General features: G+C 53.7%; 1 protein-coding gene across 4 annotated transcripts; it reads left to right on the forward strand.

Annotated features, from left to right (window-relative positions):
* Positions 1-62: 62 nt before the first annotated feature.
* Positions 63-12611, forward strand: VARS2 (valyl-tRNA synthetase 2, mitochondrial). Of its 4 annotated transcripts, none has more exons than XM_050788353.1 (30): positions 63-194; positions 651-883; positions 1002-1083; positions 1197-1297; positions 1591-1712; positions 1826-1892; positions 1989-2086; positions 2704-2785; positions 2929-3048; positions 3522-3633; positions 4665-4753; positions 5593-5683; positions 5928-6055; positions 6172-6275; positions 6508-6589; positions 6904-6980; positions 7069-7144; positions 7429-7531; positions 7765-7835; positions 7956-8081; positions 8289-8393; positions 8525-8593; positions 8714-8792; positions 8920-9047; positions 9173-9325; positions 10502-10708; positions 11433-11544; positions 11702-11877; positions 12038-12166; positions 12266-12611. In XM_050788353.1, the coding sequence occupies exons 2-30, from the start codon at positions 683-685 to the stop codon at positions 12365-12367; spliced, it is 3192 nt and encodes a 1063-aa protein (XP_050644310.1). In that variant the 5' UTR covers positions 63-194; positions 651-682; the 3' UTR covers positions 12368-12611. The 4 variants fall into 4 exon arrangements, with proteins under 4 accessions (XP_050644310.1, XP_050644311.1, XP_050644312.1 ...); XM_050788354.1 differs by having other exon boundaries at positions 81-194; positions 656-883; XM_050788352.1 differs by lacking the exon at positions 63-194 and adding an exon at positions 218-528 and having other exon boundaries at positions 656-883.
* Positions 12612-15700: the final 3089 nt, after the last annotated feature.

Raw genomic sequence — 15700 nt, forward strand, 5'->3', positions numbered from 1 at the left:
ACTCGCTCCTCTAGTCGACAGCCATTGGACCGGGAGGGAGAGGGTGGGGCCGAAGCCAGCTGCTGCGCATGCGCCGCCCGGGGTCCCGCCCCCATGCGCCGCGCGGCTCCGGGGCCACGTTCCAGGGTCGGGTTTGGTGGAGCCCCCAGTCCCTGCCGCCGCGGGGCGCCCTGGGATAGCGGCGGGGCCTCCCGGTGAGCGCGCGCGGGGGCGGCCTCCTGGAAGTGGGAGACGCTGCGGGCCCTGGGCCCAGGCGTTGGGATGGGCGGGAAGGCCGGGCCGCGCCGGCCTGTGGGCACTGCAGGAGGCCCCTGGGCAGGTGGAGATCGCAGCGGCCCTGGCGGGACTCCTTGCTGGCTCCTGGGCGCGCTGATGCCCGTCATCTCCCTGAGTTTCTGAGCCCTATCCTCTCATATGTCAGTGGTCACCGCTAAGTCCAGACACTCCGGTCCTGTTCCGGAAGAGCCCTGGTCTCCGTGGCTCCATGGCGCTGTCGACACCATGCACTCTAGCCCTCAAGGAGGAAAGGTTGTGTGGGATGGAATAGAGACTTGGAATTACAGACCTGTGCTAATTAGAGACAGGAAAGATGGGACAAGGGGAGTGACCCTCCTCCACCCCCAATCCTAATGTGCACTCTCTCTATCCAGAACAGATCTCGGCCCCTTTCCAAACACTCCTGATGCCTCATTTGCCTCTCGCCTCTTTTCGACCACCATTTTGGGGGCTGAGGCACTCACGGGGCCTCCCCAGGTTTCATTCCGTTTCTACACAGTCGGAGCCCCATGGATCTCCTATCTCCCGGAGGAACCGTGAAGCCAAACAGAAACGCCTGCGAGAGAAGCAGGCGACTCTGGAGACTGACATAGCAGGGGAGAGCAAGGTTAGGGGTTAGACAGCTTGTCCTTGGGTTTCTGAGATTTGGGAGGGGCTGGAGGAGATGGGCTGAAATGCAGTCTGGGGTATACAGGATCCCAGCCTCCTCTGCTTTCTCTTCTCAGTCACCTGCAGAATCCATTAAGGCCTGGAGTCCTAAGGAGGTAGTATTGTATGAAATCCCTACGAAACCCGGTGAAAAGAAAGGTAAGTAGAATAAGAAAGCCTTTTCTTTCACATTTGTGTTGCCCATTTGGCCTGCTGAAATGCAGCCTGGGAACAAGTTCAGTGGTTAGTGGAGCTCTCCTCTGCCTCCACAGATGTCTCTGGGCCCCTGCCGCCTGCATACAGTCCCCGATATGTTGAGGCTGCCTGGTACCCGTGGTGGGTACGAGAGGGCTTCTTCAAACCAGAATATCAGGTTAGTATCTGGCAGGCAGGGGTCCTAAATGATCTCCAGGACAGAGTGGCCGTTGAATACAACTGGAGCCTCAGAGTTGAGCTCACATTGTAGACCTTGCCTTCTTTCTGGCTCTGGTGTCTCCCAAGATTTCTCTTGGCGGGTTCCCCCTGGTCAGTTCCCTCCTCTCCACTCTCCTCTGTTGTTTGCAGGACAGTTCTTCCCTGAAGTTCTTTCTGTTCTGGAGACAGTAGAGGGTGCTCTTTCCCCAATCCAATTCTCTCTTGCCCCTTTGACTTTTTTTCTTCCTCTAGGCCCGGCTGCCCCAAGCTACAGGGGAGACCTTTTCCATGTGTATCCCACCTCCCAATGTCACTGGCTCCCTGCACATTGGCCACGCACTCACGGTGGCCATACAGGATGCCCTCGTGCGCTGGTGAGAGGGGAGTGGGGGCTGCTTGAGTTCTTGGAAGGGAAATAGGAAGGGCAGGAATGAGTGAGAATAAACATTTAAGCCCAGGGGCTCACCGGAGTTCATTTTTGTTGCAGGCACCGGATGCGTGGGGATCAAGTGCTGTGGGTCCCTGGTTCAGATCACGCAGGAATTGCTACACAAGTATGTCTTCTATTACATGTTCCTTTTCTTGGGTGAAAGCAATTTCTTCCCCCAAAGCAACCTGACTCTGTTCATTTGCCCTGAATCCAACTGCAGGCTGTGGTGGAGAAACAACTGTGGAAGGAACAGGGAGTGAGGAGACATGAGCTGAGCCGGGAGGCCTTCCTTAGGGAGGTGTGGCAGTGGAAGGAGGCGTGAGTATGATGGGCACGGCTCAGGGGGCCCAGATGGCAGATTTGGTTTCTTGCCTCCCACCACTATCACTCCTGACTTGTAATCCCTGGTGCTTCCCGACACAGCCCTGACTTCCTCAGAGATGGAAGCTCTGGAGCCCCTTAACGTTTGGTGGAGTTTCCAAGCCTTATATGTATGGATATTACATATGCATTAGAATATTTGTGTGTGTGTGTATTTTTTTATATATATATTTTTTTCTTTCTCTTTACTTACCCCAGTTTCTCTTGTCTAAATCTCACCTTCTTTCACTCACCCATTCCCACCTTTCAATTCCCATGGAATTACCCTCATTCTTCCGGGTCTGTTATCTCATGCCATCTCTGTGAAGCATCTTTGGATTTCCTACAATATGACTATCCCTCCTCTCTTCCTATAGAAACCTTTGCCTCTTTTAATATCTTAGAAAACCCCATACTGGGTTTGTAAGTCCATTTCTATTAGCCTCTAGAGGCGAGATCAATGCCATCCTCACTTGATTTTCCTCCAACACCTGGCATTGCTGGGGACATCGCTGGACCTGGTACATAGGAAGTGCTTGGGAAGAGTTTGCTGACAAGGATCTCTCTGGGCACAGGAAAGGTGGAGAGATCTGTGAGCAGCTGCGAGCTCTGGGTGCCTCCCTGGACTGGGATCGAGAGTGTTTTACTATGGATGTTGTGAGTTCCGTGCCTTGGTCCCTGTGAGCATTGGGGGATGTTTAGAGATCTGTGTGGGGCAGGGAGGTAGCAATGCCTGGGTCCCTGAATAGGGTGATGGGCTGAGAAGTGGCTGTTAGAGGTGGACACTCAGGTCATTCCAGGGCTCCTCAGTGGCTGTGACTGAAGCTTTTGTGCGGCTCTACAAGGCGGGGTTGCTGTACCGGAACCGTCAGCTTGTCAACTGGTCATGTGCTTTAAGATCAGCCATCTCGGACATTGAGGTGAGGCGGAGAAAGAGAAGCAGGTTTGTGAGAGCTCTGAGGCAGAGTGGTCGTCAATGGTTAAGAGCTCAGACTCTGGAACCAGGGTGCCTGGATTCAAATCTGAGGCCTGCCTGTGACAGCTGTGTGGCTTTTGGCAGGCTGTTTAGTCTCTTTAAGCCTCAGCTTCCTCAGTCTGTAAATTAGAGATGATGGAATGCTTGCATCGTGGGGATGTTGTAAAAATTAAATGAGAATTCACATAGGTGCTTGGCAAGATACCTGGCCATGGCTTAAGTGCCCGGCGAATATTTATTAGAAGTGTGACTGCATAAGCATTGGGTGAGGGCAGAGGGAGGTAGCTCCTGAATCCTCCAAATGGATTTTAGATGGATTGCAGGGAGGCTGGGCAGATGGATGAGTGGCAGAGTGAAGCCTGGGCATGAGCCTTGCAGAAAGGCTGCCCTCTGACCCAGCTTTCTCGGCGCTTCCAGGTGGAGAACCGGCCCCTGCCTGGCCGTACACAGCTTCGACTGCCTGGCTGCCCTACCCCTGTGTCTTTTGGCCTCCTATTTTCTGTTGCCTTCCCTGTGGATGGAGAGCCTGGTGAGCATAGTACTCTGCAGGGTCACCTGTTTACCTCCATTTTTTGTTTTCTGGAGCCCATGTTTGGCTGCTAGGAAACCGTCAGTCCATCTCCCACATGAACCTTGGTAATGTTCACCTCAGTGTGGGCACTTACCCAGGATCTTCTGGGGGATGTACAAAAAGTGCATGTGGTTACTGCCCTTTGATAGCTTGGTGTGATTCTTCAGGAGTGCGCTACCCAGGAAAGAGACAGATCAGTTCTAAGGTGTGTGTTTTGTTTTTTGTTTTGTTTTGTTTTTTTGTTTTGAGATGGAGTCTCACTCTTTTGCCCAGGCTGGAGTGCAATGGCACGATCTCAGCTCCTACAACCTATGCTTCCCAGGTTCAAGCGATTCTCCTGTCTCAGCCTCCTGAGTAGCTGGGATTACAGGCGCGCGCCACCAGGCCTGGCTAATTTTTGTATTTTTAGTAGAGATGGGGTTTCACCATGTTGGTCAGGTTGGTCTCGAACTCCTGACCTTGTGATCCGCCTGCCTTGGCCTCCCAAAGTGCTGGGATTACAGGTGTGAGCCACCGCGCCCGGCCTCTAAGGTGTGGTTTTTATGGAAAATGTTCTGAAGAGCTCAAAGAAAGGGAAGACAGATGAGCTGGAATAGTCAGAGGAAGCTTCTTGTAGGAGGAGCTGGTGCTCCCCCTGAAGAATGTACCGCATTTGTGATGAGGACACTGAGAATCCCCAGTGTCCTCTGGGCACCCAGCAAAAATTCTATTATAGTTGCTTTAATTAATGCTGCCCCCATTTCTTCCATGCAAATTATCAGGGAATTCCTTAGCACCAGACACCCTCTCAGGCCTCTGGTCATTAACTTATGGGAAACCCTGGGTTCCTATAAACACTGCTCCTGCTTTTTTCTAGTCACTCCTGGGGGCCTCTTCCACCTTAACTACTCCCTGCCCCTTCCCCTTTCCAGTTCTACTGCGTTCAACTATATTGGCAGTGAGGGGTGAGGATGATGACCACCTCTAAGTGTTTAAATGTTTGTCTTCAGATGCAGAGGTTGTGGTAGGAACCACGAGGCCAGAGACGCTGCCTGGAGACGTGGCTGTGGCCGTTCATCCAGATGACTCGAGATACACGGTAATACCCAGTGCGCTCTTGCACTCTGGCCTGCCCCGCCCATGGCCTTCTCTTGTCTTGGGTTTTAAATGGTGGCTCTTTCTCTCTTGCTTCTACTTCTTTTTCCTGAGACTTCTCTCAGTGGTTCTGATTCGACTCCCTCCTCTTCTTATACTTTTTCTGTAGGTCAGGGGTTGACAAACTGGCCCATGGTCCTGATCCAGCTTGTGGCCTTTTTTTTTGAGATGGAGTCTCGCTCTGTCACCAAGGCTGGAGTGCAGTGGCGCGATCTCGGCTCACTGCAACCTCCACCTCCCGGGTTCAAGCAACTCTACCTCAGCCTCCTGAGTAGCTGGGAGTGTGGCACCACGCCTGGCACGTGCCACCACACCCGGCTAATTTTTTGTATTTTTACAAAAATTAGTAATTAATTTTTTAAGTAATGTAATTTTTAAGTAATGTAATTTAGTAGAGATGATGGGGTGTCACTGTGTTAGCCAGGATAGTCTCAATCTCCTGACTCGTGATCTGCCCATCTTGGCCTCCCAAAGTACTGGGATTACAGGCATGAGCCACCGTGCCCGGCCGCTTGCGGCCTTTATATTATTTATGGCTGCTATTATATACCCTCTCCAGCTCTGCCGCAGTGGCAGAATAGAGTAATTGTGCAGACATTGAATTTGTCTCTAGGCCCGAAAGCCTAAAATATCTACATTCTGGCCCCTTAAGAGTTTGCTGACCTTGCTCTAGCTCACTACCTTCCACTTTCTACCTTCTTATTCTTGGGGTTCTCACGCCCTAGCCCAGACCCTTCCACCCCTCACAGGAGCCTGTCCCTGATCCCTCTCCCTTCCCTTCAGCATCTACATGGGCGACAGCTTCGTCACCCCTTGATGGGGCAGCCTCTTCCCCTCATCACAGACTATGCTGTTCAGCCACATGTGGGCACAGGTGAGTGGAAGTCAGGGAGGGAGAGAAAGTTGGGGGTCCTGGAGGGGAGGGGAGGGGAGGGAACCAGGAGGAAGAGGAAGGTGGGAGTGGGAGATCCTCATATAGGGTGGTCTGAGTGGGGAATGGGAGGGAGGCACAGACAGAGAAAGTCGTGGGGCCTGGGGCGGTGCGGGTGATGATGATACATCTGGAAAAGCAAAAACCAAGGTCAGGTTTAGTACTCACCATGGCTGTGCTCCCCAAGGGGCAGTGAAGGTGACTCCAGCTCACAGTCCTGCCGATGCTGAGATGGGGGCCCGACACGGCTTGAGCCCTCTGAATGTCATTGCGGAGGATGGGACCATGACCTCCCTCTGCGGGGACTGGCTGCAGGTGGTACCATCCTATGTTACCCCATCCTTTAGGGGCACTCTGTCCCCCTACTCCTCCTCCCAGTTTCTTATTTCTCTAGAGGCCTTTAATCTTTACTCTTGCTGCTTTTTCTCCAGGGTCTTCACCGGTTTGTGGCCCGGGAAAAGATAGTGTCTGTGCTGAGTGAACGGGGCCTGTTCCGGGGCCTCCAGAACCACCCCATGGTACTGCCCATCTGCAGGTAACCTCATTTTAACTCCTTCACTAAGGACTACCCCCAAAAGGGAATGTACGAAGCTTAAGGGTGACAATAGGATGGGCTCTGCACGCCTCTGTTAGAATACGAGCTTCGTGTCGGTTTTATTCACTATTGTATCCTCAGTACCAAGGGCCTGGCATGGCAGGGGGTCTTGTGCCCCTGGGAGAAGTCACAGGGCCGGAAGAGCAGTGGACTCACCCTGTCTCCCTTTCAGCCGTTCTGGGGACGTGATAGAATACCTGCTGAAGAGCCAGTGGTTTGTCCGCTGCCAGGAAATGGGGGCCCGAGCTGCCCAGGTGAGGCTGCAGTATAGGAAGGACTGGGGCCAGGGGTTCGGGGAGCTCCCTGAGAATTGGAATGAAGAAATGGGAAGCAGGAGACCTCCTGCCCCAAAGACCTCTCCAGCTGTGGTAACTGAGAGGATGTGTGGGATGGAGGCTGGGCGGCTCAGCAAGGGCTGCCTCATATCCTTACTTAAGCCCAGAATCTTGGCAAGAGGCTTGGGAGGTCCTTCTGAGTTTTAAAATGACCTCAGAGGCCACTCGTCCTATCTGTGGAGGTGAGGCCATGCAGGAAGGGAAACATTGTCTAAAGGCCCTTTTCCCTCCAGGCTGTGGAGTCGGGGGCCCTGGAGCTCAGTCCCTCCTTCCACCAGAAGAACTGGCAGCACTGGTTTTCCCATATTGGGTAAGGGTAGGGTAAGGGGAGCTCTCGTGGAGATGGGGCGGGGGGACCGACTGGTTATTCTAAGACTTCATGGATGTCCTCCCGGCAGGGACTGGTGTGTCTCCCGGCAGCTGTGGTGGGGCCATCAGATTCCAGCCTACCTGGTTGTAGAGGACCACGCGCAGGTGGGTAGGAAGAAGCACCCGGAGGGCCGGGTGTGGCGCAAAGCACCTAGCCCAGGAGTCAGAGCTCCGCAGTGCCAGGCCCTGCTCCTGCCTGGTAACGTGCTTCATGCTGTAGTCACGTACCCTTCTGTGCGATCAAAGCTCCCTGAAGTGGCGTTTCTTTATCTCACCACTGGAGGAACTTGGCCACTCTAAGACCACATGAGAGGATGTGAAAACAAAGGGACATTTGCACCTGTCAGCTGTTCTTCCTCACTCTCCCCGACTCCTTCCTACTTTTGCAGGGAGAAGAGGACTGTTGGGTGGTTGGGCGGTCAGAGGCTGAGGCCAGAGAGGTAGCAGCAGAACTGACAGGGAGGCCAGGGGCAGAGCTGGCCCTGGAGAGGGGTGAGTGCCTGAGCTGGGGAGGGATGCACAGGGGAGTGGGGGACTGGGCATCTGGGCCTTTGAGGGGAGCTGATCCTGAGATGGAGAAGGTAGGGTCAGGAAAGTTGGGAATGGAGCCAAAGGGGACAACCCTGGTCTCTGGGGGTGGAGGTTGGCCTAGAATGGTGGCAGCGGTGGTCTGAGGTCCTAGAAGCCAAGGTTCCAATTGTCCCCATTCTTTTTCTGTTTCCCAGACCCTGATGTCCTGGACACTTGGTTCTCTTCTGCCCTGTTCCCCTTTTCTGCCCTGGGCTGGCCCCAAGAGGTGAGGTGGGTTGAGAGGGCGAAAGTGAAGGGGAAACGATAAGGAAGGGACGGCTGGGCCCCCACAGAGGCTTGAGGGGGGCCCGGGACCTGGGCCTCTTACTGCTCCTCTTCCCCCTAGACCCCAGACCTTGCTTGTTTCTACCCGCTGTCACTTTTGGAAACGGGCAGTGACCTTCTGCTGTTCTGGGTGGGCCGCATGGTCATGTTGGGGACCCAGCTCACAGGGCGGCTGCCCTTCAGCAAGGTAACAGCCCTTCAGTGCCTGGCCGCTTTCTGTGACCCCAGTGTTCCCCAAACCTTGTCCTCCCTTCTAACCCCTAATGTCCTTTCCACGTTCCCGATTCCTTTTTCCCAATTCACTTGCCACCCTAGCCCCAAAAGTATGGAGGCCAGAGGGCCAGAGATCTCAAGGGAAGGAAACCCCCCTCTGCTGACCCCTCCCCGCCCCCAGGTGCTTCTTCATCCCATGGTTCGGGACAGGCAGGGCCGGAAGATGAGCAAGTCCCTGGGGAATGTGCTGGACCCAAGACACATCATCAGTGGGGCGGAGATGCAGGTGAGGACAAAGCACCCACTGGAGGGACAGGGTTTGTAGGAGAGAGGAAGGGAGGCTGAGGGAGGAGTGAGGCCAGCAAGTAGAGGCAGGGCCTTTGACCTGGGCTGTAAATTACCCCCTTCCATCCCCAGGTGCTGCAGGAAAAGCTGAGAAGTGGAAATGTGGACCCCGCGGAGCTGGCCATTGTGGCTGCAGCACAGGTGAGTCATCGCTGCCTGCCCCCTCCCAGCTCTAGCTCACCGCCTCTGGCTTCCTCTGCAACCCGGGTCCTGGCCCTGCAGCCACAAAGGCATCTGCCACCCTTCTTCCTCTGGTTGCAGAAAAAGGACTTTCCTCATGGGATCCCTGAGTGTGGGACAGATGCCCTGAGATTCACACTCTGCTCCCATGGAGTTCAGGGTAAGCCTGGGTGAGGGGTCTCGGGGTGAGCAGAGAGCAGCAGGCGCCTGTGCAGGGGCAGGGCAGGGGCAGGACTTCCAGTGCTGCCGCCACCTACATGCAGACTACCTTGATTCTCCCCTTCCAGGGGGCGACTTGCGCCTGTCAGTCTCTGAGGTCCAGAGCTGCCGACATTTCTGCAACAAGATCTGGAATGCTCTGCGCTTTATCCTCAATGCCTTAGGGGAGAAATTTGTGCCACAGCCTGCTAAGGAGGTAAGAGAAAGCAGAGGTGCTTGGGAGTAGGGTAGTCAGGTGTCAGAGGGCCAAGGTGGCATCTGGAAGGAGGCAGGGGAGGGGGAGTCAGGCCGTCCTGGGCCTGAAGCCCTCTTTGCCTGTAGCTGTCTCCCTCCTGCCACATGGACGCCTGGATCCTGAGCCGCCTTGCCCTGACCGCCCGGGAGTGTGAGCGGGGCTTCCTCACCCGAGAGCTCTCGCTGGTCACTCACGCCCTGCACCACTTCTGGCTCCACAACCTCTGTGACGTCTACCTGGTGAGCGAGGCTGGGGGAGGCTTGGCATTCCCATGCCTGCTTCTAATTCCTCTGGAAATCCGATTCCAAGGCAGAGAGCTCTGGAGTTAATAATTCCCCAGTTATCCCCTCAAGTTAGGAAAGGAGAGGAGAGGAGATGAGGGAGTCTCAGTTCCCCTCTTCCTGGGACTGGTTTCGCAGTGCAGCCCAGGCACTGTTGCCTGCCTGTCACCTGGGGAGAGGAGGAGGAGGGAGACTTCTAGAAATGTCTCACAAGTCAGTGTCAGAAGGCAGAGGGGAATTTTTTCAGTCCCTGTAGTTGCTGAGTTTGGCCCATGGGCAGGCTGCGTGCTGAGAGAGGCCTGGGAGGGACTAACAGTGGTCTTTAGACCAAGGGTTCTCACGCTGTCCTACGTCCAAAGCACCTGGAGGGCTTGTGCCTCCAAAGCACATGGATCCTCCCGCCACCCCAGAGTGGCTCCTTCAGCAGGTTGGGGTGGGGGTGGGTGGGTGTCATGAATATTCATTTCTTGTCCCAAGTGGTGCTGCTGCTGCTGGCTGTGGACCACTGGCCTAGCTCAGCCTTTTAAAAACCTCTGTTCCGCCGGGCGCGGTGGCTCACGCCTGTAATCCCAGCACTTTGGGAGGCCGAGACGGGCGGATCACAAGGTCAGGAGACCGAGACCATCCTGGCGAACCCGGTGAAACCCCGTCTCTACTAAAAAATACAAAAAACTAGCCGGGTGAGGTGGCAGGCGCCTGTAGTCCCAGCTACTCGGGAGGCTGAGGCAGGAGAATGGCGTAAACCCGGGAGGTGGAGCTTGCAGTGAGCTGAGATCCGGCCACTGCACTCCAGCCTGGGTGACAGAGCGAGACCCCGTCTCAAAAAAAAAAAAATAAAAAAATAAAAACCTCTGTTCCCTATTGATAAGCAAAAAACTCAATGATTTTTTCCCTAAACGACACGTTTCCCTGGAAATCCTGTCCCCGTGTACTGCAGAGAGTTTCTGCCTTGAATTTCCCTTCTTTGTGCTGAGTGTGTCCTGGGACTGTGGATCATATCAGAAGTGCTAAGTGCTTCTGCCTGTCCCTCTCTCCCAGGACCCATGGCCTGCCCTGCTGGCGGGTAGGGCAGTGGCTGTAGGGAGGAGGGCTGTGGCCCTGGGCCTGTCCTCTGACCATTGGCTTCCTCTCCAGGAGGCTGTGAAGCCTGTGCTGCGGCACTCACCCTGCCCTCCAGGGCCCCCTCAGGTCCTGTTCTCCTGCGCTGACATCGGCCTCCGCCTCTTGGCCCCACTGATGCCCTTCCTGGCTGAAGAGCTGTGGCAGAGGCTGCCCCCCAGGCCTGGTTGTCCCCCTGCCCCCAGCATCTCGGTTGCCCCCTACCCCAGCCCTTGCAGCTTGGTGAGTCCCACGCACCTGGGAGTGGGCCATGGCACCTCGGAGTGGGCCCGCGGGTGAAGGGTGGGGAGCGCCTTCTGAAGGGGTTTGCTGCAGGGGGCTCATCTGCAGGAATGGTTCGTACTTGGCTGTGGAGCCCTGGGGAGGATGGATTGTTCCTGCAGGGTTGCTGCGATGGGTCTTGAGGGACAGTATTAGCATAGTGCTCAAGAGCAGGACTCTGTTGCTAGACTGCTGTTTTCAGGCTGTGTGATCGAGCCTCAGTTTCCCCCAGGTTTAAACTAGGAACAGTAATAGTATGTTATGGTTGTGATAAGGGTTGGTTAAGTTAGTAATAGGGTGTCCCCAAAATCTCAGTGCAGCTTGAATAATTTCGGAAGGATAAATGCTATGAACTCACCCAAAAATTATTTTTAAATTTAACTATTTATATTTATACTTATTTGGTTTTGAGTTTTGACTAATTCATTTCAAATTCTAATTCATTTTTGGTTGGCCATTTCAATCAGAGCAACTAAACAGACATCAAACACTGATCGTCTAAAACCTCTTAAATGACACCTCACTTTTTGTCATGTTCCTTGAGATAGTGGATTTTCTGTGGTGCTGAGGACAGATCTCATTGCCCTAAGGAGATGGGGTGGATGGGTCGAGAACAGAGCCAGAAGGGTTGGTACTGAGGCTCTCAGGAGCCCTTTTGCCAACTCTGGGTCCCCCCGATTGTCAGGAGCACTGGCGCCAGCCGGAGCTGGAGCGGCGCTTCTCCCGGGTCCAGGAGGTTGTGCAGGTGCTAAGGGCTCTCCGAGCCACGTACCAGCTCACTAAAGCCCGGCCCCGAGGTGAGGCAAGGCGGGTCCTGGGCTCGGGTCCTGCAGGAAAAGGGGGCTGGTGGGGAAAAGAGCAGAGCCTGAAGGGCAGACCCCCCATTAGGAGGTGCAGGGTGGGAAGGGAGGCAGGAGCTGAGGCCTTGCCCCTGACAAGTTTCTTTCTTTCCAGTGCTGCTGCAGAGCTCAGAGCCTGGGGACCAGGGCCTCTTTGAGGCCTTCTTGGAGCCCCTGGGCACCCTGAGCCACTGTGGGGCTGTGGGCCTGTTACCCCCAGGCGCAGCAGCTCCCTCCGGCTGGGCCCAGGCTCCACTCAGTGACACGGTTCAGGTCTACATGGAGCTGCAGGTGACCAGAGGGAATGGGGAGGGTTAGGGCAGGCTTGGGAAGCATGCTGGGAGGAAGGGAGGGGCTGGGCTCTATAAAGCAGGGGAAGGGACCTTCTAATGGAGGATGGAGGCCTGGCAGCAGGCAGATGTCTGAGCCTTTTCTCCCTGTTCTTCCCTAGGGCCTGGTGGACCCCCAGATCCAGCTACCTCTGTTAGCCGCCCGAAGGTCCAAGTTGCAGAAGCAGCTTGATGGCCTCATGGCGAGGACCCCATCAGAAGGGGAGGCAGGGACTCAGAGGCAACAAAGGGTAAGCTGAGGGAAGCCCCCAGAAGGTTCAACCCCTGAGGGAATGTGGGCCAGGAGGGGCCTCATTCCTGGATCCTCACCTCCTTTTCTCCTCGTCCAGCTTTCTTCCCTCCAGCTGGAATTGTCAAAACTGGACAAGGCGGCCTCTCACCTCCGGCAGCTGATGGATGAGCCTCCAGCCCCAGGGAGCCCGGAGCTCTAACTCATCATCTCCATCAGTTTTCCTCCCTCTCAGACCTGTCTTTGAGGACAAACAGATTTGTCAGCTGTCAGGGTGCAGTGGGACATCAGAGACTATGTGGTCCATCGCCTTCATTGTGTAAATGAGGAAACAGACTGGCTTGGTCGCAGTGACTGTGGCGTCCTTGAGATGCTCACATTACTGCCCGGCCTGCCTCCCACCAGGAAGTCTGGGAATGAGGAGATTCAGATAAACTTTTAAAATCTCAAACATGTCTGTTTATGGCTCTTTGGTCCCCTTTGCTCCTAGTGGTGACTTTTGTGCTTCTGAGTTGTCCCCTGAGAGCTTGGTCTGGGAAAAGAGGAGGGGGGGTCCTCGCTGGAGGAAGAGGAGCTTTCTAGTCATGGGTAGGGCTTGGGCACAGTGGTCCCGGTTCTACCTACTTTCTGGACTAACTGACAGTGCCCTGGCTTTTGCAGGCTCTTTCTCCTTCACTTCTCACTAAATGGAAGCTTCCCTGCTCCTTGGCCCTATCCCTAGAGTTGCTGAGAGAAGCAGGACTTCCTCCAGACCGGATGGGCTGCGGGCTGTGCTGCAAATGGCGTGCCCCACCTTCTGTGCTCTGACACCTGAGTGCCAGAGACACACTGCCCAGCCTCTGAGTTACACATTCACAGCACAGCCAGCCACCTTACACACGCCAAACACCGCCTCATCTCCATGGAATTCAGGGGCCTGGCCCTTCCACACCCAGAGTACATTCTGTCCAGCAGCTCTGAGTAGCCTGTCCTGGGCTAGGTCCTCTATGGTGCTAGATGTACAATGCCATTTAATCCTTCTGAAAACCTCACGAGGCGGGTGTTAGCTCCATTTGGAGATTTTTATTTTTACTTTATTTTTGAGACAGGGTCTCACTCTGTTGCTCAGGCTGGAGTGCAGTGGCATAATCATGGCTCACTGTAGCCTCAACCTCTAGGGCTCTAGCGATCCTCCTGCCTCAGACTCCTGAGTAGCTGGGACCACAGGTGTGCACCACTGTGCCCTGCTTTTTTTTTTTTTTTTTTTTTGGAGACGGAGTCTTGCTCTCTTGCCCAGGCTGGAGTGCAGTGGCGAGATCTCAGCTCACTGCAACCTCTACCTCCCTGGTACAAGTGATTCTCCTTCCTGCCTTAGCCTCCTGAGTAGCTGGGATTACAGGTATCTGTCACCACGCCCAGCTAATTTTTTTTTTTGTATTTTTAGTAGAGACAAGGTTTCATCATGTTGGCCAGGCTGGTTTCGAACCTCTCACCTCAAGTGATCTGCCTGCCTCGGCCTCCCAAAATGCTTGGATTACAGGCGTGAGCCACCACGGCTGGCCCTGCCCTGCTAATTTTTAAAATTGTTTTGTAGAGATAGGGTTTTGCCATGTTGGCCAGGATGGTCTTGAACTTCTGGGCTCAAGTGATCCACCTGCCTTGGCCTCCCAAAGTGTTGGGATTACAAGCGTAAGCCACTGCGCCCAGCCCCTCGTTTAGAGATGAAGACGTGCTCAGAGAAAAGTCTCCACTGGGACCTATCCCAATAAATTAGGTGCAGGCTCTTTCCAGCTGCTGTAACTAAACTTCAAATATAATGGTAGCTTAGAGGAGGGGAATGTTTCTTCTGCTGGGCGTCTAGTGCAGAGATCTGCAGTAATGGGGGCCCACACCTTCTTCAGTCTTATTTTCCTGCCATTCTGATACATTGTCAGACTTCATGTCCAAGGTCTGCACCAGCTCCCATTACTGTGTCTGCATTTCCACCCAGAGGGAGGAGGGAAAGAAGGGGATGGGCCGTTCTCTTTTTCTTTTTACTCTGTTTCAACAAGCTTGCTGGGGTTTTTTTGTTTTTTTTTTTTTTGTTGTTGTTTTGTTTTTTTTTTTTTTTTGAGCACCTGCCTTTTTCTGGACACTTAGATTCATCAGTGAATGAAACAAAATGCTGTGCCCTTGCAGTACTTTCCTTCTAGCAGGACAGTCAGAAATAACATACAAATAAGTGAACGATATACTATGTTTGAATGTCATGAATGCAGGGGAGGAAAAAAGGATAGAACAAGGTAAGGGGACTCTAATGTGTTTGTGTGTGGCGGGGGCAGGTTGTACTTTTAAATAGTGGGCTAGGGCAGAACTCACTATAAAGTTGAGGTTTAAGCAAAGGCTTGTAGGAGGTGTAGGAAGAGCGTTCCAGACAAAGGGAAGGGCCAGAGGAAAACTGAGATACAGGCACACTCGGACAGCTCTAAGAGTAGCCCGGAGACACTGTGGTGGGGCAGAGTGAGAAGGGGAGGACGGCAGGAGGTGGAGTAACAGAGGTAAGGGTGGGGAATTGGTGGGGGGTAGGGAAGACTTAAGGCGGACAATCTGGGGCTTGTGTCCAAAATGGTAGCCACTTGGCTACCTAAAGTATTAAATAAAATAAAACGTTCAGTTTCTCGTCGTACTTGCCATATTTCAAGTGTTTTGGTAGTTGCATGTGGCCAGTGGCTACTATATTCGTCAGCACAGTTATAAAACATTTCCATCATCACAGAAAGTTCTATTGGAAAGCACTGATCTAAGACCTTATAGGCTGTTTCAAGAACTTTGCTTTTCCTCCTCTGAAATGGAAGCTCCTTTCTTTTCAAGGATACTACCAGGAAGTTGCCCACCTCTTTTCTACTTGCATCCTATTGGACAGAACCTGATCACATGGCCACAGTTGCAAGGGAGGCTGGGAAATGTAATGAGCCACATGCTGATAGTTGAAATCTACATTACTATCCAAAAGGAGGAGGATGGCTGTTGTGGGGGGGCCAGTTAGCAGTCTCTGTCACCCCCAGGTCTGGTGAACCCCAAAGCACTCTTCACTGCACTGCTCTGTTTTGAGCCTTGGGAGAGAATTCTTTGAGAAAAATAATCTGGAAATCACATCCTGGTGATCTCAGGCCCTGAGGTGAAGGAACCAGGTTGAGGTGCATTTAGCTGTCTGCTCTACCAACCTCTTGGACATTCAGATATCCAGTCCCCCAACTTGTTTGGGGATCCTCACAGCTGCCCCATGGGCATCACCTGTTCACTACTGCAGGCTAGGGGCAAATCATAACATACTAGTCTCCTTTGGAACCCCCTGCTACTTCTCCTCGGGGTCTAATTGTCCCAGGACAGTTGTGAAGGAAGGTAGACCAATTTTTTAAGTGTTTGTTTCCACTCTGCCGTTTTCTATGCTCCCCTCGTCTTCAGTGACACTCCATACTGAACTCTTGTCGTCTTCTGTCTCCAAAGGAGTCGGTCTCCAATTTCATATGGAGATAATGGAGGGTTGTGTAGGTGTGGTGGGCAGGGTAGGTACCAC

Source organism: Macaca thibetana, chromosome 4 (genome assembly GCF_024542745.1).
Source record: "Macaca thibetana thibetana isolate TM-01 chromosome 4, ASM2454274v1, whole genome shotgun sequence".
NCBI lineage: Eukaryota > Metazoa > Chordata > Mammalia > Primates > Cercopithecidae > Macaca > Macaca thibetana.

Coding starts and splice junctions, on each gene's coding strand:
- VARS2 (XM_050788352.1), top strand. CDS start 415: ATGTCAGTGGTCACCGCTAAGTCCAGACACTCCGGTCCTGTTCCGGAA. Junction 2,087..2,703: donor GTGTGGCAGTGGAAGGAGGC/GTGAGTATGATG, acceptor CTCTGGGCACAG/GAAAGGTGGAGAGATCTGTG. Junction 6,056..6,171: donor TCTGCGGGGACTGGCTGCAG/GTGGTACCATCC, acceptor CTTTTTCTCCAG/GGTCTTCACCGGTTTGTGGC.